Source organism: Staurois parvus, unplaced genomic scaffold, assembly GCF_062004578.1.
Source record: "Staurois parvus isolate SC_StPar_1 unplaced genomic scaffold, SC_StPar_1.0 ptg000118l, whole genome shotgun sequence".
NCBI classification, from domain to species: domain Eukaryota; kingdom Metazoa; phylum Chordata; class Amphibia; order Anura; family Ranidae; genus Staurois; species Staurois parvus.
The window spans coordinates 3,397,883-3,418,284 of NW_028317914.1; the positions used below are offsets into that span (position 1 = coordinate 3,397,883).

The 20,402-nt window shown below is 40.3% G+C and overlaps 1 protein-coding gene across 4 annotated transcripts in view; it reads right to left on the reverse strand.

Moving 5' to 3' along the window:
• The window catches only part of KIDINS220 (kinase D interacting substrate 220), a 204,449-nt gene that overhangs the window by 153,914 nt on the left and 30,133 nt on the right, over nt 1-20,402 (reverse strand). For all 4 annotated transcript variants that reach the window (XM_089672018.1, XM_089672017.1, XM_089672015.1 and 1 more), the window contains 9 exons: nt 16,668-16,766; nt 13,974-14,072; nt 13,420-13,518; nt 12,077-12,178; nt 9,678-9,776; nt 8,979-9,176; nt 5,144-5,242; nt 4,815-4,913; nt 2,027-2,125 (listed from right to left, as the gene is read on the reverse strand). In XM_089672018.1, the coding sequence (XP_089528144.1) occupies nt 2,027-2,125; nt 4,815-4,913; nt 5,144-5,242; nt 8,979-9,176; nt 9,678-9,776; nt 12,077-12,178; nt 13,420-13,518; nt 13,974-14,072; nt 16,668-16,766 (993 nt within the window). The remainder of the gene's footprint in view (nt 1-2,026; nt 2,126-4,814; nt 4,914-5,143; nt 5,243-8,978; nt 9,177-9,677; nt 9,777-12,076; nt 12,179-13,419; nt 13,519-13,973; nt 14,073-16,667; nt 16,767-20,402) is intronic.

Below are 20,402 nucleotides of genomic sequence, written 5' to 3' on the forward strand. Positions count from 1 at the left end.
TCATCATCCTCTTCATCATCATCATCCTCATCCTCTTCTTCATCATCCTCATCCTCTTCTTCATCATCATCATCCTCTTCTTCTTCTTCTTCATCCTCTTCTTCTTCTTCATCATCATCCTCTTCATCATCATCATCCTCTTCTTCATCATCATCCTCTTCTTCATCATCATCCTCTTCTTCATCATCATCCTCATCCTCATCTTCATCATCCTCATCCTCTTCATCATCCTCATCCTCTTCTTCTTCATCATCCTCTTCTTCTTCATCATCCTCTTCTTCTTCATCATCCTCTTCTTCTTCTTCATCATCCTCTTCTTCTTCATCATCATCCTCTTCTTCTTCATCATCCTCTTCTTCTTCTTGCAGGTCACTGCTCATGCGCAGATTTTTTATCGGTAAAAAATCGGCCGATTTGCCCATCATTGCCGCGAAAATCGGCCGATCGGCAAAATCGGGCGTTTTTTTTCCCAACTTTACCGATAAAAAAAAATCTGCCAAAATACCAAAAAACGGCCGAACAAATAGCCCATTAACGATCCGAAAATCGGCCGATTTTATTTTCGGCCGAAAAATCGGCCGATTTTCGATCCATCTATGGCCTGCATTACTTTCTGTGTGAGTGCATCCATCTATATATTGCAGTCCAACACTCCTCTGGCGACTCACAACAGAGGAGTGTTGGACTGCAATATAAGCAAATCAGTAGGGAGTGGGAGCTTTACTAATTGCCTAGCTCTAGTTGCCAGTAACCATAGGGAGTATCAAACAATGGCCAAGAGATCGAAGCAATCAGAGTAGCGGTCCTCTCTACAGATTGGGCACTGGGAACAGTTACTGGGAATTGTTTAACTGCAGGTTCAAACAGCAAGTATAACTCAATAATGTATTTATTATAGCCCCTGGGTTTAAACGATCAAATTTATGAGTAAGGTACACTTGGGCTTTAAAGAACTTTAGACAACATTTCTTCACTAGTAAATGATAGTACCAAGTTATGTGTGCTTTCCTGAAAAATTAGAACTTTAATTACAGCTAAGGACAGGCTTCTGATCAATTTTTTTGGGATTGGCAAATTAATGACTGTTGGATGGTAATACAATAAGTAATTAACGTGTAGTGCATTGTCTGAGGCATAATGTATTCTCAAACTCTGCTACCTTTCTTCTGTAGTTCAGCACAACCATGACCAAGGATGGCTGCTCCCTTGTCCCTTGCAAATACAATACACCCTGAAGGAAACAGTAAAGCATGTACAGCCAAAACATTTTTTTATTTAATTCTGTATAGAGAAGGGAAGCAGTTTTTTTTTTTATCTCAGTGTCCTGTTGGGGTGATTGCCAACAGTTTTAGGCTATACATACACGTTAAAAAACAAATGGCATCAACATAGACCTGAGGTCAATTCACTGTGCCACAAAAATAGTTGAGTACCTAACTAATATGTGAACCCTCACCTTGCAAAACAACCCATTCCGTTTAATATAGAAATGCAAGGCAAAATATTTGTATATACATATAAAAATCATTATATACAAATTTTAATCCCATTTTTATATAAGTGATCACATACCCTCTGTTCCTCATAGCTGCATTAGGAGCTCACAGAGCTGGGCGAGAACATACTGATCTTCCCAGTGAATGGCTCTGTAGGGGGGCATGCCAGGACAAGTCTGATCAATAGAGAACAGGCTGAGATGCCTAGCATGGTCAGTTTTTCATAGGAAAACAGGGGGCCTGGCAGGAACACCAGGGATTTCACACAAAGGAAGCAATACAAAGAGAACAGGATACTTTTTCATACAAGTACCTGAGACAGCAATCACATACCAGGAATATGAAATGCTGGGTTTACATATTCTTTAAGTACCAAAGCAATGCCCTCAAAAGATTCCACCTGTTCCAGGAGTCAGGAATGGCTCAAAGTAGCTTTAGGAATTAGCACATAGGTGCTCCAGTTTGATGCACGTATGTGTACTATGCCCAAATATTTCCCTGACCATGGGCTGGACTGGTGTTTTTCTTACCTTATCAATTGCGGAAACCTTAGCTCCCTTATCCAGTAAGAGTTCTACAATTTCAATGTTTCTCATCTTTGTGGCTTTAATCAATGGTGTTTCTCCATCCTGCATAACATAGGGAACAAACAGAAAAATGTTATTACATACAAATCCAACTGCAGGGAAAAAGTAAACCATAAATAAAATATAACACTGAGGCCAGGGGGTGTTTCCACAACTGACTGGACTCACAACTTCTTCTCCGGTTGGATGATGTCAAGTGTCACTTAGCTTGAAAGTGGATTGGTGACAACTGTGCATGCAAGACACAGAGCAGAGCTGGAGTGTGCAGTAAGTAGGTAGTGCATTTAGAACAAAAATACACAAGAAGAGAAAAGAAACTGTGGAACTGCAGCTATTAGCATTATACATTGGCACCACAATGAGTTTCTTAGCAAGGCAGATTTACAGCACACTGGTATTGCTGCTTAATTGTAGAAGGCACATGATTCCTTACCTTATGAAAAAGCTTTTGTGATACTTTTAAAACACATTAGTTCTTTTAGCAAGCAACTTTGTAAATATTTCCTCTTATTGTGCCTTTTTTTTCCATGTGCATTCAAAGCTGTAGGCACAGGCCAAGGCCAGTTTACATGTTACATTGTTTATATTCAGACTGCCAGAAGTAGGTACCAGCTGCATACATTTAGTCACAAATTAGACAGGAAAGGTCTCCAAACCAGGATTGGGAAAGAATGACAGATGTAAGAAATTGCATTTCCAAAGCTGCTTGGTACAGATCAAAAGAAATTCCAATGTACTCTAAAATAAGCAGTTAAGTTTCCAAAAAAAAAGTTTTCCCAGTTGATACTGAAGCCTAACTTAACCCTACCCCGTTTTACACTCTTACAGGTAAATACACATTTCCTTCCCCAAGCATCAGGAATTATTTGTCTGTCAGAACATACAGTATGCCAAGTGCCCCTTTCAGGGGACAGAGTGTGGCCGGACTAAACTAATTACCAATTATTTATTACAATTTGAAAAACAGACACACAAATCACAATTACCTGAAATCAGACATGAACATTCATCATTAATAAAAAGGAACTTCAAGTAGTTGTAAAACCTTACATATACCCAGTGAGGTGACTGGCCAGAGATTAAATAAATCCTCCTACATAAATGTACCTGTTTATCTGGGGCCCTCTAATCTCTACAGCTGTTCAAAGTCAAGAATTTATAAAGTTTTTCTAAACTTTCAGCAAACAGGGCAGGGGAGCTGAAATTACAATGTTCTTGGACAACTTGCCAGCCAGCTTGCTAACAACCGAATTAACCTGCCTAACAGTGTGCGTTTATAACAGGGGTTTAGTTAGCACACATTTGCAAATACATACGTAAACTCGTAATAAACGCATACTGTTAGACAGGTTAATTCAGTTGTTAGCAAGCTGGCTGGCAAGTTGTCCAAGAACATTGTTCTCTCCCCTTTATTCCCTATGTGATGCCTGTTTATGTGCCCTTGCTTCATAAGCCAGTTATAGACTTGGGAGGTGGCCATTTTTTATTTGTGAGCTGAAATTACACTCTGCAAAGCTAAGTGAAGAGAGCAGATTGGAGAGAAGGGACACATCCCCCTTGATGCAGAACACAGGAACATAGATGAGGCTGTCAATCACAGGGTGTGCTGGGTGTCAGGAAAATTTGTCAGAAGTGACTCATGCGGATAGTAGAGGAAGGAAGCAGCAGAGAGAAATGACACCTAGTGTGCTTAACCACTTGCCCTCCAGAGGATTTACCCCCCTTCCTGACCAGGCCATTTTTTGCAATTCGTTGCTGCATTACTTTGACTGACAATATTGCGGTTATGCAATGCTGTAAATAAATGAAATTTATCTCCTTTTTTCCCCCCCACAAACAGAGCTTTCTTTCAGTGCTATTTGATCACCTCTGCGTTTTTTTATTTTTTGCGCTATAAACAAAAAAGGATCGACAATTTTGGAAAAAAAAAAAAAAACACAATATTTTTGACTTTTTAATATAAAACAGATCGAGTAAAAAAAAAATTTTAAATCAAAATTTAGTCATAAATTTAGGGCAAAATGTATTCTGCTACATGTATTTGCTAAAGAAAATCCCAATACGTGTAAATTAATTAGTTTACGTGAAAGCTATAGCATTTACAAATGGCGGTATAAATACTGGAATTTTTATTTTTATACTAGTAATGGCAGCGATCAGCAACTTATAGCGGGACCGCGGAGGGCATTCTGACACTGGGGGGGGGGCCAATTATCACTGACATCCCCAATGACACTAATACAGTGATCAGTGCTAATAAAAATACTGACACTGGGCAGAAAGGGTTTAACTTTTGGGAGCTCAAAGGGTTAACAACTGTGTGCTCTGTGTTTTACTGTGTGCCATTTTACTACAGAGACATGCGGCTTTGTATTTTTCTGCTGTGCAGAGAAATACAAAGCAGCATGTTCTTGCTGGCAGGAGAGAGACCTGTGTTGTTTACAGACAGGTCTCTTCCCTGACAGTTCTACACGGTGATCGTCGGATGCAGATGGGGAATCTCCGACTGGGATCCAGTGACTGACATCCCTAGCCACCAATGGCAGCGTGGGTAGGGCGGTGCACGCCCCCACCCAGAAATGCAAATAGTGTGTGTGTGTGTGTGTGTGTGTGTGTGCTTGCACAGCCCTGCAGCAGTACTTCTACAACAGGGCGGCGGGCAAATGGTTAATTGAGAAAAGTACTTTGAGGTTATTTCCTACCACAAAAAAAGAAAATGTTAACATATTACCTTTGTGCAGAATTCAGTGTCTGGATTACACTGTAGGATATCCCGAACCATGGTGGCATTACCTTTCTCAACAGCCCAATACAGGGCAGTTTTGTTATCCTACAAAAATAAAATACGAAGTTTAGCATTCATTCAAATAGATATACAATGATAAATTAAAAGCCACTTTCTTTTAACAAAACATTGTCATTTTAAGGGGAAACAAGTGTATTAAAATAGACACTTTTCAAAGTCCCACTGCACATTCATGACCCATTTCAAACAAATCTCTCTTCAAACCCAATCACTCCACCACCACAGTCTGGAACATAAAGAGTGAAGACATTTACCTGTCCTCTGATGTCGATATCAGCATACTTGTTCAATAGAGCCCGTACAATTTCAACATGACCTCCTCGAACTGCACCAATCAGCACAGTATCTCCATTCTGCATGGAAGAAAGTAATGAGATCTAGGTTTTCAACAACAGATAATCTTTCAGCTTCTTTCAAAAAACTGTATATTCACAGTCTTAGAATGACCTGTATAACACTACCTTTCTTTCACATCTATTCATTTCAATAAATTAATATACACTATATTGCCAAAAGTATTGGGACACCCCTCCAAATCATTGGATTCAGGTGTTCCAATCACCTCCATGGTCACAGATGTATAAAATCAAGCACCTAGGCATGCAGACTGCTTCTACAATCATTCGTGAAAGAATGGGTCACTCTCAGGAGCTCAGTGAATTCAAGCATGGTATCGTAGTTGCCACCTGTGCAATAAGTCCGTCTGTGAAATTTCCTTGCTACTAAATATTCCACAGTCACCTGTTCATGCTACTATAACAAAGTGGAAGCAACTGGGAACAGCAGCAACTCAGCCACGAAGTGGTAGGCCACATAAAATGACAGAGCACGGTCAGTGCATGCTGAAGCACACAGTGTGCAGAAATCACCAACTGTCTGCAGAGTCAATAGCTAAAGACCTACAAACTTCATGTGGCCTTCAGATTAACACAACACTGAGTAGAGAGCTTCATGGAATGGGTTTCCATTCTCAAGGGTTGGGCTTGGCCCCTTAGTTCTAGTGAAGGAAACTCTTAAGAAGTCAGCATACCAAGACAGTTTGAACAATTTCATGCTCCTAACTTTCTGGGAACAGTTTGGGGATGGCTCCTTCATGTTCCAACATGACTGCGCATCAGTGCACAAAGCAAGGTCCATAAAGACATGGATGAGCGAGTTTGAGGTGGAAGAATTTGACTGACCTACAAAGAGTCTTGACTTCAATACGATTCCCATATACACACTCCTCAACCTTGTGGAAAGCTTTCCCAGAAGAGTTGAAGCTGTTATAGCTGCAAACGGTAATCAACCCAATAATGAACCCTACGGACGAAGACTGGGATACCACTAAAGTTCATGTGCGTGTAAAGGCAGGCGTCCCAATACTTTTGGCAATATAGTGTATAAGAAATATTTGTTTAATCCTATGAAAGACTGGGCAGATTATGGTCAGTCAATGTGATAGGATGTTATTCAGAATCTTAGAAAACTGTAAAATCAGATTCCTTCCATAACTTAACCTATTTAAGACCAGCATATGCTATGGCCATTATAATAAAAGGGGCCTTTATTATTATACAAGATTTATATAAGTGGGCAGCACAGTGGCTAAATGGTTAGCACTTCCGCCTGGCAGTACTAGGGTCGTTGGTTCAAATCCCAACCACGGCACCACCTGCCTGGAGTTTGAATGTTCTCCCTGTGCCTGAGTGGGTTTCCTCCGGGTACTCTGGTTTCCTCCCAAACTCCAAAGACATGCTAGTAGGTTAATTGGATCCTGTCTAAACTGGCCCTTGTATATGAATGTGAGTTAGGGACCTTAGATTGTACGCCCCTTGAGGGTTAGGGACTGATGTGAATGTACAATATATATGTAAAGCACTGCGCAAATTGACGGCGCTATTTAAGTACCTGAAATAAATAAATATAGTTCCAACAGTTTGCTCAGTGCTTTACAATATAACAGGAGACAATACAGCAACAATACAGTTCAATACAAGAGGGTTAGGAGGGCCCTGCTCCTTGGAGCTTACAATCTAAGACTTTAGATAGTACATGTGGTGTTGACTTTGTTATATTGATCAAGCCACATGTCCATGTAGTACTCAAAATCCGCCTCATTATCTTCTTAAAGATAAACTCTGGGGAAACAAATCCTCCTTGCAGCAGATCTGGCCCTTGAAGTGCAAAGTTTAAATGCTTGTTTAAGTCTAGGGAGAACAAAAAAAACATTTCTACTTACACTCTCCTTATGCTTTAAGAGCAGTACCTGCAATAACTTCTCGCAGGTCTGCAGACGTCAAGACCAATGCAGGGTCCACAACTTTGCACTGGACATGAGGACATGGAGGAATAGTCCATTGCTGGAGCATCAGGTAACACGGTTGCTAAAGAACTGGGTAAGCAGGGATGCACAAATTATATCACCGAACGCTCGGGACATGCAGTTCTGGGTGCCAGGCAGGTGTTTTTTTTTTTACATTTAGCCCTGTTGTGAGCAAGTGTGCGATTCAGATGCGAAATCTGTCTGCCAGCCACTTCTATGTAAATCTGGCTATGAATTGCATTCTATGTGAACGGTTATCTCAGAATGCCACTATACTCTATGCTGTGTGCGTTTGGAACACATCCCTCCTTTTTCAATCAGATCTGTATCGCACCACATAGATGTTTACGGCCTTCATAGAAAACTATATATTTTTAGATGCCATGCGAATCTATGCCCTTCGGATCGCATCTGATTTTCATCAGTGTGACCTGGGAAAAAGGCTCCATTCACACCTGGACGTTTTGGGATCGCAGCAGAATTGCTGCAATTCTGCTCGCAATCTCAAAATGCACAACAGCAAAATGCAGGTTCAGGTGCCATTATTTTCAATGGCACATAAAACGCAGGGCAGTTTTGCCACAATTGTTGTGCAAATCACACTGCATGAAGCATATCGCCTAAAAAGGAGCAGAAGCTTGTTTTGGGCGATAAGCTTCACACAACGTGATTTGCTGCGATTGTCGTGTTTTTTTGAGATGCCGGGCAGAATCGTAGCCTTTTTTTTTTTCTCATGGGGGCCAGCACCTCATTTACTTACACAGCACATGGGATTCTTCTGCCTGACACTCCTCTTTCCTGACAAGCACCCAATCGGTGCTAGTCACACTGCAAGGTTTCTCCCCTCCCTGCTAGTCCCAGGCAGGCGAATACGAGATAAACAGCACAATGTTAAAATCTTATTTAACAACTTGCCTACCAGGAACTTTTACCCTCTTACTGCCCAAGCCAATTTTTAGCTTTCAGCGTTATTGCACTTTGAATGACAATTGCACAGTCATGCAACAATGTACCCAAAATAATTTTTTTTTTCCCACACAAATATAAGGTTTTTTTTGGTGGTATTTAATCCCCACCAGGTGTTTAACTTTTTGCTAAACAAAAAAAGACCAAAAGTTTTGAAACAAAAAACGTTTTTCTTAGTTTCAATTATAAAATTTTGCAAACAGGTAATTTTTCTCTTTCACTGATGTGGCTGTACTGATGGGCACTGTTCTGGGAGGATGTCAGTAGACACCCTCCCAGAACTGGATGACTGCGCTGTAGCTGTCACTTGGCTTTAGCGCAGTCGGCAAGTGGTTAAATACGGTTTTGGTTAAAACATTTTTTTCTTTTAATCAGGACAAGTCGATTGGGACCCCGATTTAATCCCTTGGTAGTTTTTTTTAAAAATGTCCACATCTTTGCTAAGTAAAACTGCTTTTCCTGTGACCTAGAACCAAACAAGCAAATAACCCTAAAAGCCCTACTGCAAGGTAAAATTTTTATTTTCCCTGGAGTTAACTTTAATCAATGAAAATGGTGGCTTGAAAGACACTTAAAGGGTTAACATCCAAAATGCCTCAAACCTTTTCTGAGAAATAAAAAAAAAACAAACAAAAAAAAAAAAACACACCTCTTTATTATTCCATGCAAAACAACCCCCTGGACCCGTCTCAAGCACTCTCTAGTATACAGTTTACAGTATTTCACAAATAGGGGTCTAGGAAAGTATTAATGATTCGCTTAATACACACAAAATATGTCTTACAAATAAAATTGAAAAAAATAATAAAAAAGCTCACCCGATCAGGTATATTGACATAAGTTCCAGCATCTAGAAGATCCTGCACAATCTCCGTATGACCCTCCTTGGCTGCGATGGCCAGAGCAGTGTTACCATCTTTGTCAGTCAAATTCACGTTGGGATTTCGCTTTAAAATCTCCTTTACTGTGTCAGTATAGCCACCTTTCACAGCCACAATCAAGGCAGTCATTGAATTCTAAAAATGGAAAGTTAAAAAAAGCATAAAATAAATTAACACGTTTACTCCATAGCTTTGGTCAAAGGAAAAAACTTAACCAACAACTGTAATCAGTTTTTCATTTACGGAGAAAATAAAAACAAACTTGCAACACACACACTAGTCACATACAACTATATTACAGGAAAACAAGAAGATAATCTAGAACTTCCCATGTACTGTAGGGTTATGCTAGAATTGTAAAAGCCACATTCAACCCCAAAACTGAATAAAAGCATTACCCCAATCTACCAGCAACTTTTCAATAGTTTCATTAGAAACTGCTGGTAATAGGTTTCCTTGATACATCTGGTCATCCTTTTAATTGACAGAGGACTCTAGTTTGAAAAGGATTGACGTCTTTATGAAAACTGATGTGTATGGACAGCATTAGAGTTTACATTCTAAATCTTCCTATTCTTATGTTAGAATTCCAGCAGCTTTGTTAGGGTAACTAAAAGTGAGATTTCAGATACTTACAGCTCCCTCCTGATCAACATCGGCCCCCATTTGCAACAGAGACTTGACACTCTCCAGATGCCCCTTTCTCGCAGCCCAGATGAGCGGAGTGGTTCCATACTACAGATAAAATTAAAATGGTACATTTTCATAAACATATCACAACAGATACAGGAAGGCTTAGTAAGGTAAGGAAGACAAAGCACTGATTGAATAGATAGAGAATATATATATTTTTTTTTTAACAGGAAAAAATTACTGGTGCTCTTAGGCCCTGTTCAGACTGGCATTAGAATCAAGCATTTAGGGCACTTTTTTGTGGCTCCCCGAACGCCTAGCAGAGAAGTCTACAATGGATAATATGAACAGTGGGGAAGTACAGTGGCTAAGTGGTTAGCACTTCCACCTGGTAGTACCAGGGTCCCCAGTTCAAATCCCACCACCTGCTTTGAGTTTGCATGTTCTCCCTGTGCCTGCATGGGTGTCGTCCAGGTACTCTGGTTTCCTCCCACACTCCAAAGACATGCTGGTAGGTTAATTGGCTCCTGTGTAAATTGGCCCTAGTATGTATATGTATGAATGTGAGTTAGGGACCTTAGACTGTACACCCCTTGAGGATTAGGGACTGATGGGAATGTACAATATATACTGCATAAATTGATGGTGCTATATAAGTACCTGAAATAAATAAACAGTGCACAAAGCTATTCACATTTGAAAAGCATGTAGCATTTGCATCGCATTGCAGCAAAAGCAAAAACAAAAACGTACATGTCAAGTCTGGGTTGATGCTCATAGGTGCTTTGGTTTGCGTTACTGTCTGCATTAGCATTTTTTTTTCAAGTGTGAAGCCTAAAACACTTGTTCACAGCTGTAAGAGTGCTAAAAAGATGTAGGCTCCATTCTGGCCTTCTGATATACATTCTCCAAAAACACAAATCAGTCACCAAGTCAAAATTCTTGTGCTTTCCATACCTCACATTACAGTATTTGAGCAATAAAGAGCTTTGAATTTCATTTGGAAATTCAATTGTGTACTAAGGACTACACTGGAGGGATCCTGAAGAAATAAGTCCTACAGGGTTGGCAAGTAACAGATAGATATATTATGATACATTTGTTCTCAAGCACCTAGCTTAGACATACCACACAAATCTTAGAAGGACAGAGTCCCAAAATGCATTAGTAGAGTTTATATCAGAGGCAATATCCCATATTATACGGACTGTTTCTCCCACTGATCATCATACAAGCCTGAGTCAATTGTACAGTAAAGCAGGAGGGACCATGCAGTGCAGCAGGGGACAAGGAGATCAATGCTACTTAAAGTGTTTGTTTCTGAAAAGACTTCAGTGGACAATTTCTCTTCACTAGAGTTCTGAAGCACAAGAAGCGGGAGAGGTATTTAATTCCCTCTTTACAGGAACATCTATCATTTACACATTGAATTAAAACAGTTTGAATTGTAAGGATTTGTCACATACAGTATATTGTGCAATTTATTGTCAAATATGCAGTGCCTGGAACGAAGACCTAAGCCTCAAATCTCTTAAAGTTGGTTCACACCACAAAAAACGCACTCCCGATCCGTTCTGGATAGGTTTCTGCATGTGTGTTTTTAACACATTTTTGATGCATTCCAAATTCTTTTTTTTTTTACTGTACAGTGCATTTCTTATGCATTCCAGTGTGTTTTTGATGCATTTTACTGCATTCCACTGCAGTCCAGTGCGGGAAAAATGCAGCATTTTTTTTGGAACTGAAACACCTGGAACTGTCCGCAATGGTGTGAACTATGCCATTGATAGCCATATAACCTACTTTCCATGCGTTTTTGACACAGTAAAAAAAAAAACACACCGGCCTGCATGTAATGTGAACTGTCCCTAAAAGAAAAACTAAATTTGTGAGCAGGCAGGCACATTATTGCTGAAAAAAACTAAATTACCTTCCTGTCAGCAATCTTCTTTAAAATGTACTGTGAGCTGCACATGTGCAGATCAGTGTACATGTTTGGCACAACTTGGTGCTGGAATGAATGGAGATGGATGAATGGAGATATCAGTAATCGACAAGGGAGCTCATGGTCCTCCTGTCAATGGAAAAGAGGCGAATATTTTCAGGGCTTTAGTTCCACTTTAAAATTATCCTTGGACAAGTGGAGTTTGTAGATTGTGATTCAGCAAACCAAGCACAGGAAACCCAAATTAAAAAGTAAGTGATCTATTATATATTTGTACATTAATATTACATAAGTGACCGATCTTCACTTTATCCAGCAACACAGACAATGTCCTGATCATTCCTCACAGTTGAACTTTTAAAACAGACCTTTGCTATTTCATGTCCAGAACCTAGAAGTTAATTCCCCACAAACATCCTGCAATCCAGAGTGACAGTTGAAGTTTTCAGGCACCCACCTTATCAGAGCAGTTGACCTTGGCTCCATACTGCAGTAAAAGCTTCAGTATATCAGAGTGGCCTCTCCCGGCTGCCCAGATAATTGGGTACACACTATATTGCTGAAAGAGACCAGAAGAAAAAGTAATGATTTTGTGCTTATGGTAATTGCTTCACAGGAAATAGTAAGAACGTGATTTCAGTAGCTCACTGAGAAAAACCAGGAGAGCAGCCACAAATCACTACCTGTGATCCAGTATATACTTACAGGTAATATGAGGTTGTCTGGACTAAGAAGGCACCAGTGGCTACATGCATGAACTTAATTGTAGAAAATGCAACAACTTGTGTCATATACATCAAAATGACTCTTTTTCCTTTAACAGCATTCCCATAACAACTTTAATTGCTCTGAAAAAGCACAAGCCTTTAGGATGACTTGTTTTTTCTAAATATGTACCCTCAGGGAAGTCATCTCCACTTTAGCTTCACTATACGAGTGAATGACCTGAACTAAGCATGTAGCCAGTGAAGTGTGAAAAGTTTTGAATACCCAAATGGCATACTTATCTCAGGAGAGATACGCTCACAGTCCTATACTTGAGACACCTCTGAGATCATTCACAGTTCAATGACAGATGCATTTTACCCGAACTGACCTCCTAAGCAGCACTAACCTGCTTAAAGTGGCATTATAACAAACGTTCATCTATACAGGTCTTTAGTGTAGTTTGTGTTTCCAATTGATACAAGCCCTCAGTTTTCCATAAAAACATGGCTTGTGTTTCTAATGCAAACAACTACAGCCTCCACCCATCTCCCATTTTATCAATTAGGCGTTTGCTCTTCTAACCTGCAATCATTCTACGTTATTGATTGTTCTTTCCATTTAAAAAAAATGAGAATTTTGAATGAAACTGGACATTGCCCCTACAACACCATAATCCTTGCTTTTTGTATTTTGAGCCAAATATAATAATGCTTATCTAGCTTGGCCTCAATACTGATAACACGGAGGTTCACCTTCAGGTGGCACTGCAACTGGAACCTGAAAGGGCAGCTCCCCCCCAAAAAAAGAGCATCCAAAAGAGCCAGTAGTCAAAAGTAAACTTTTCAATAAAAAGAAATGTATCAAGACATTTTTTTCTCAATTAGAAAGTCACAAAAAATGCTTCTGCAGTGCTCCCTGTAGAAAGCCAAGAAAGCACTGCAAAAGCAGCGAAACTGGTGAACCCTGTATTAAATGGTTACTTAGGAAATAAAGATATTTCATATAAACAGGAAATAAAAATGTCAGGATTTATACTTAATGCAGTTTAAAACTTCCAAAAGATATTATCTGGGAAGACGAGAGATGACTTACCAAGCCAGTTATGTTTGGGTTTGCTCCTTTAGAAAGTAGAAGATCCACCACATCAGTGCATCCTTTATAAGAAGCCCACATAAGGGCAGTCCATCCTCCCTAACAAGGGACAAGAAAAAAAGCACCATTATAACAAGACAATGTGATTCCCTGCATTTGTGAATCACTGAATACCCTTGTGTTTTCCAGCTGCTATGTATAGTAAATAGAGCAGATTCTAGTCATTTTTTTTACTGAACACAACCTACTTGCTTCAATACATGAAACCTACAGAGAAACACAAAACACTTTACATTACGCATGTCACTTGCATGCATATGTCCATTTCCTCTCTCGAAAGAAGGAAAGGAACAGTAATGTCCATGTGTCAAGCACAGAGCTTTTTAAAAAAAAAAAGGATTGCACTGGGTCCCAGCAGGCTTGACTGTGGACAGATTTTTAATATCAGCAAGCAGCCTTTTAAAATCACTTGTAATCTAATTGTATACAAGTAGCTATACCACGATCACAAAAACATTTTAGAAATAGCGATCCTATGTGATCACAAAAGATACCATATCACGATGTTCCAGGTTGGCATTGCTGTCCAGGAGTTCTCTAACAATCTCCAAATGTCCTTCTTTGGCAGCAGAAATGAGCGCAGTCCAGTTATCCTAAGAAAAAAAAAAAAAAACTCAGATTTAGTAAAGCAGGCAACACAGGATAATTGGAGCAAGGACAGTGATCTATAAACACCTACCAAATAGTCATGCCAGACAGACATGGAAGCACCGTAATCTGTGACAGTCTCCTCTAAAGAGGTAAAGAAGACCTGTGCTACTAGCTGTGTTGTCGGCAGGTATTTAGATAATTACAGTATATACCCACAGTAGAATTATAGGATGCAGGATAAGTAAATGTTCAGGAGGTAAGATATTATGCAGCTTCTCCTAAATCAGTTATACTAAATATGACTAAAAAAGAAAAAAAAAAAATCACCTCAAATTCTGTGATGTCATAGCACCATGCATTATGTGTAATGAAGCAAGCTTACTAATTGCTGTAAAATTTACACAAAAACAATAAATTTAAGTAGCTGAAAACATGGAAGCAAGCTACTTAAAAAAAAAGGCATGAACAGATTTCCCCTCTGCACAGTAAGGTGCACATGGAAGGGCAACGCAATCACAAACAAAATATTTTCCAGCACACCTACCAGCCAGCAAAATAACTAAACTGACCCTAACAACTCACATTATAAAAGTTACCATGAATTGTTAACCATTTGTCCACCACAGGATTTACCTGCCCCCTCCTGACCAGGTGATGTTTTGCGTTACGGAGCTGTGTTATTTTAACTGACAATTGATCGGTCATGCAACGCTGCACCCAAATTAAATTTACGTTTTTTTTTTTACCACAAATTGAGCTTTTTTTCGGTGGTATTTGATCGCCTGTGCATATTTTATTTTTTGCGCTATTAAAAAAAAAAAGACTGATAATTTTGAGGAAAAAAAATATATATATTCTTGACTTTTTCCTATTAAACATGTCCAGTAAAAAAATTTTAAAAAATAAAATTTAGTCATAAATTTAGGCCAAAATGTCTTTACTAAAAAAATCCCAATACGTGTAAATGAATTGGTTTATATGAAAGTTATAGCGTTTACAAATAGCGGTATATATACACTGGGATTTTTTTTCTCTTTTTCTTTTAATTTTTACTAGTAATGGCGGCGATCAGCGACTTCTAGCAGGACTGCGGCGGGCATTCTGACACTAGGGGGAACTGACTTGATGTCACTGACACCAATACAGTTATCAGTGCTAATAAAAAGCACTGACACGGTGGCACTGGGCAGGAAGGGGTTAACATCTGGGGTGATCAAAGGGTTGTGTGCTGGGTGTGTTTTACTATGGGGCTGTGTCTGTGTGCTTCATTCAAAGCCATTCAAAGCAGTGTGCATGAGCTGACAGGGAGGAGAACTGTTTTGTTTACTAACAGTTCTCCCTCCCCCCCCATCCCCCTGTCAGAGATCCTCAAAAATCACCGGGCGCTGGCGAGTAATCGGCTAGGATCCGGTGACTGACGGCCTCGAATGGCAGCACAGGTATGGCACGCTTGTGCCCCCTACCCCGAAATGCAAAATCACGTATATGTACACGTGATTTTGCACACCTGTGCCACCCTGTTGCAGTATATCTGCTATAGGGCTCACTGGAAGCTGTTAAACAAGGTCAATTTGATTGTTTTGCCGATTGGCAGGTAGGTATGCTGGGAAATATTTTGTTTGTTTGTGATATGCTTTGCCCTTCCATGTGCAACTTACTGCAAAGACTAGTTATAGGTTGGGGTGGTTGTCACTTTTTTTGTACAGTTGGTTGAATTTGGTGCGGGTACACATGGGATGCCTTCAGCTGCCATTGTGCCCTTGTTGGGCGGGCTCCCACCAGGCACATCTACCCTTAATCTATCCATGGCTATATGTGCTCCAAATTGGGAGACTGAAAATTATAGTTAGGACTGCAACATATAGAGGGCACTGCTGCTAAAGCATATATTTGCAAATGTGAGCAAACAAAACCTTCTGTTTTTAACATGAATTGTTAGACAGGGACAATTTGGTTGTTTTGCAGAGTGGCTAGCAGGTGTGCTGGGAAATCTTTTGTTTGTTTGGTCTGGGAAAACCTAGCATTCTAATATGGCCCACTCTAGTAAATTGTCATTGCAGGGACTTGTATTCAGCTCCTTCTTCCTAAAAACTAGAAAGCCCATTCCCATCCAAGTATAAAATGAACAATCCTTTAAATATGTGATGTAATAGAGGAACATGAAAGGACATATAATGAGTCCTGGTTACATAAGCTGTGCATATCATAGATACTCTCATGGGTACTAAGAGAGATACCATACTTGGTGATGCCAGGTTAAACGGTTTTCAGAATGTATTTTTGATCTAGCTACTAGCTTGGAAGCTTAATTCCAGGTATGGTTTTTTTTTTTTGCATAGTTACACTGGTCCAGTTTGGTTCAATGTTAGTATGCATGTTCCATACCTGGCCGATCACAGTGGAGGAGAAGAATCACTGTAGTAGCCACCACTACCTACAGTGACCCTTGATGTCTTCCATACCCTGTGCTGAATGGCTGCTCTGCTCCATAGTAAACACAGGGATTAATCAGCTCAGCACGGGTGCCATTCATATAACGGCTTGCTGTGACCAGTAGTTCCAGTAGGAATACTGCTGGCATAAGGTGACACACTTACCACATCATCTAGATTACAGTTTGCCCCCTTCTCTAGCAGCTCCAGGACCACTTCCATGTTGCCTTGTTCTGCTGCAATCATTAAGGGGGTCTGGCCATTCTGAAAAAAATTACACAGCTATTAGTTTTTCTAGCCTAACAAAAAAGTCCGGTCAGTGTCAACAGGGATATATATTTTTTTTAAAGAAGAGAACAACAACCATCATTATTATTATACAGTATTTATAAAGCGCCAATAGTTCGCTCAGCGCTGTACATTACAAGAGCACAAGTCCATCATGAGCAAAAGTGTTGGATATGAATATTCCATGCATTTTTCACGCTTTAAAAAAGCAATATGCATGAAAACCACAATTTTAGGCCAAGCACAAACCTTACAATTTGAGTGTACAATCTTCTACCTAAAGAATCCATTCAATTTATATAGAGTAATGTAAGGCCATCGCACTACTAGGTTGTTAGTAAATTCAAGGATATTGGATAATCAGATTATATATCATGTGGCCAGTGTTTCTAAACTGTGGGGTAAAGGAAGCCATATACATTACAATCTCCTTTAAATCTACCAATAACTCTTTAGGACAAGGACAAAATATGCCCCCACATTACTTAGATATGGTACATTTCAAAGGAGATTTTACAAAGACACTTTCTCCCTTGCTCACTAACCTCTTTATGGGGTTGTGGGAACTGTCCAGCATCTTTGGCAACCCCTTCAGACCTTTAATCAAAAAGTATTTACGGTACATTGTTGATCTTATATTTATTTGTAGCAATGGTCTGGATAATGGAGATTTTTGGCATACCTCAATAACAGGATGAATGTAAAGTGGTAGTAAACTCGTTTGCAAAGAAGAAAAAAAAAAAAAGGTTTCCTGCTGCAAGGTAATATCACTGTCGGCAGTTTCAGGAGTCCAGTGGCAGGGGAGTTTAGAGTCACAAAACAAAAACCCTCCAAAGTTGAATTCTGAAGAGTAGTTTTTTAAGCTCACAAAACACCTGAACACTCAAATGCGCCTAAATGCACATAAATGCAGTGAATGAGCATTTTTTTTGTGCGTTTTCTTGCCAAGTAATGCCAGGTTCTCTCATTTTTTTCAGCCACTTGGAGTGCATGAACCCTTATAAACTTATGTTTTTAATGAATGTTTGCTACTAAGCTTATGCCACCTAGTGGGCACATTCCCTAACCACCAAGGTAAGCATCCTTCATTTTATCTGTAAAAGGAGAAGTACAGCCAACACTCTTTCGGTCCTACATCTCCTAAAGATCACAGGAGTACACTTAGTTCTGCACTCGGGTAACCTGTTTTCAGCCAACAGCGGGCTAAAATCAGCTGTCGGTTGACGTCACTCAGCCAGTCCAAGCTCTGGAGAGATCCAAATTTTAAAATCCAAATCCACCCCAGATACCTAGACTGGCAGTTGCTGATTTTTGTTTGATTTTTTAAATAAACTTAGGCTGGCCAAACAGTATACAATTTGGTTGTACAATCACCTCTAGATCTTCCATTAATATTGTAGTACAAGGGCCTGATGCATTTGATAAAATTGACTGGACTGTTAAGGTGTGTCCTCATATTACATTGTTTTGATAACTCTAAAGGAGGTTGTACAATCAGATTGTATAGTGTATGGCCAGCTTTAGGCTTTATGTTTTTGCTACAATTTTATATATTGTACTTCTTGGACTGAGTGGAAGGGAACACCCCCAAAGGATTGTCCTGAAAATTTAAAATGTCAGTGCAAATAAAAAAGCATCGCAGACAGCACTCAGCTGTTTTTGTTGCAAGTGCACTGATACAGCAACAATACCTCCTAGCTTAATAACGGTATGTGTACCAGGGTAAAATTACTCCTCTCCAGCAGACAGAGCAAGACTCCTTCAGAATAGCTTTAGTAGATTGCAGAAGAAACAAATACAGGTGCAAGAAGCTCATCATATGCACAGCAGAAATACTTGGATTTTATATCACTTTGTCTTGGTGACAATGATCACTAGAACTAATAGAGGGGTCAATCTCCCCAGAGGGGGCTACATGGTACGAGAGTTTAAACTTTTCAGCACTCAAAAAAAGAAAAAAAAAAAAAGGGGAAGAACAACCGACAATTTCAGAAAATATGACATGACTCACTATCCAAGTGAGTCAGTGGCACCTGTTCAATTTCAGAGATGCATACAAAAACTTGCTAAACACAACTGACACTCAAGTCTTCCTATGGGGTTATGAAGACCAACCACCCTGCCTTTCCTTCTTTGGTTGAATACCATTCGACTTACCAGGGGATCAGTGAGATACATTCCAAACCCTCCCAGCTGACACACTATACATATCTTCCCTACCCTCCTTCACTTACCTATCCTGCCCTCTTCCCCTCCCAGAAACTCCCATAATAAAAAAAGTGACACTGTGGGTTGTATGGGAGGACCCTCCATGCAGGTCTGTGTACAACTGTACTGCACCAGAAAATCCCACCTAGGGGAGGGTTAATGTTATTGCCAAGTTTTCCTTGGAAAGTGTTAGTAAAAGACAATGAAGCACATGTATGTGTGTGTGTGTGTATATATATATATATATATATATATATATATATTTATATTGACAGTATGGACGGCAAGGTGATGGATGGACGCTATGTGTCATACTTTGAAGTTTAGGTGGAGTCCACTCCGGGTTTTCGGGGTCACAATGGCAGAGGTGGTTCCGGACCGGAGTTTGTGCTCCACTGGTGACCACCAACAGGTGGTATCAATAAAGCAGGGCTGGAGCAAGGAAGTCGCTCGTGTGGCCTGGGACTCAGAGAACCATTCCGAGAAAGCTGTGCTTGGAAATGGTTATAACACAAGAGACAAGGTTTGCTTATGGTTTTGTTTTGTTGGTGACAGGGAGAAGCCCTTCACCAGTAAGAGAGGGAAAGCTCTATGTTTAGTTAGTGCCTGGATGGCAAGGGTTTATTTTGCGGTTTTGTTTGATATTTTTTGCAAACCTGTGAATAAAAACTGACAACCAGTCAGAGTTTTAAGAAAGCCTGCTGTGCGGTCTACCTGTTTTCCCAGGGAAGGTGATCCCCCCACCTGAGTTAACCCCACATATGGTGGAGAATGCTGGCAACTTCCCGAGCAAGTGGGAAGATGGACGTAATAAGAGCCTTGCTGCAGCCGCTGCGACCCAGCAGGAAACTAATCGCCAGTTCGCAGAGGCCAATGCAGCGCAACAGGAGGCAAATCGCCAATTTGCGGAGGCCCAACGAGCAGACCGAGAGATCCTTAAGGAGGTGGCCCAACACCTGGTGCAATTAAAGGAGTCTAAAGGGCCGCTGCCAGTGGAGCAGAAAATGGTGCGGGCCAGCTATTTTCTGCAAAAGTTGACGCCTGCGGATGATGTGGAGGCCTACCTCACAACTTTTGAAAGGGTTGCTGTTCGGGAAGGATGGCAAAAAGAGCAATGGGCAACACTGCTTGCACCATTTTTGACAGGTGAACCCCAAAAAGCCTATTATGACCTGGAACCAGGGGATGCCCAGGACTACGAGAAACTGAAGGCTGACGTCCTTGCACGCCTGGGCGTCACCATTGCAGTCCAGGCTCAACGGGTGCATCAGTGGCATTATAGGGCTGACAAGGCACCCCGATCCCAGATGTTTGATTTGATACATCTCACCAGGAAATGGCTCCAGCCAGAGGTATTGTCAGGCTCTCAGACTGTGCAGCGTGTGGTCATGGACTGATATTTAC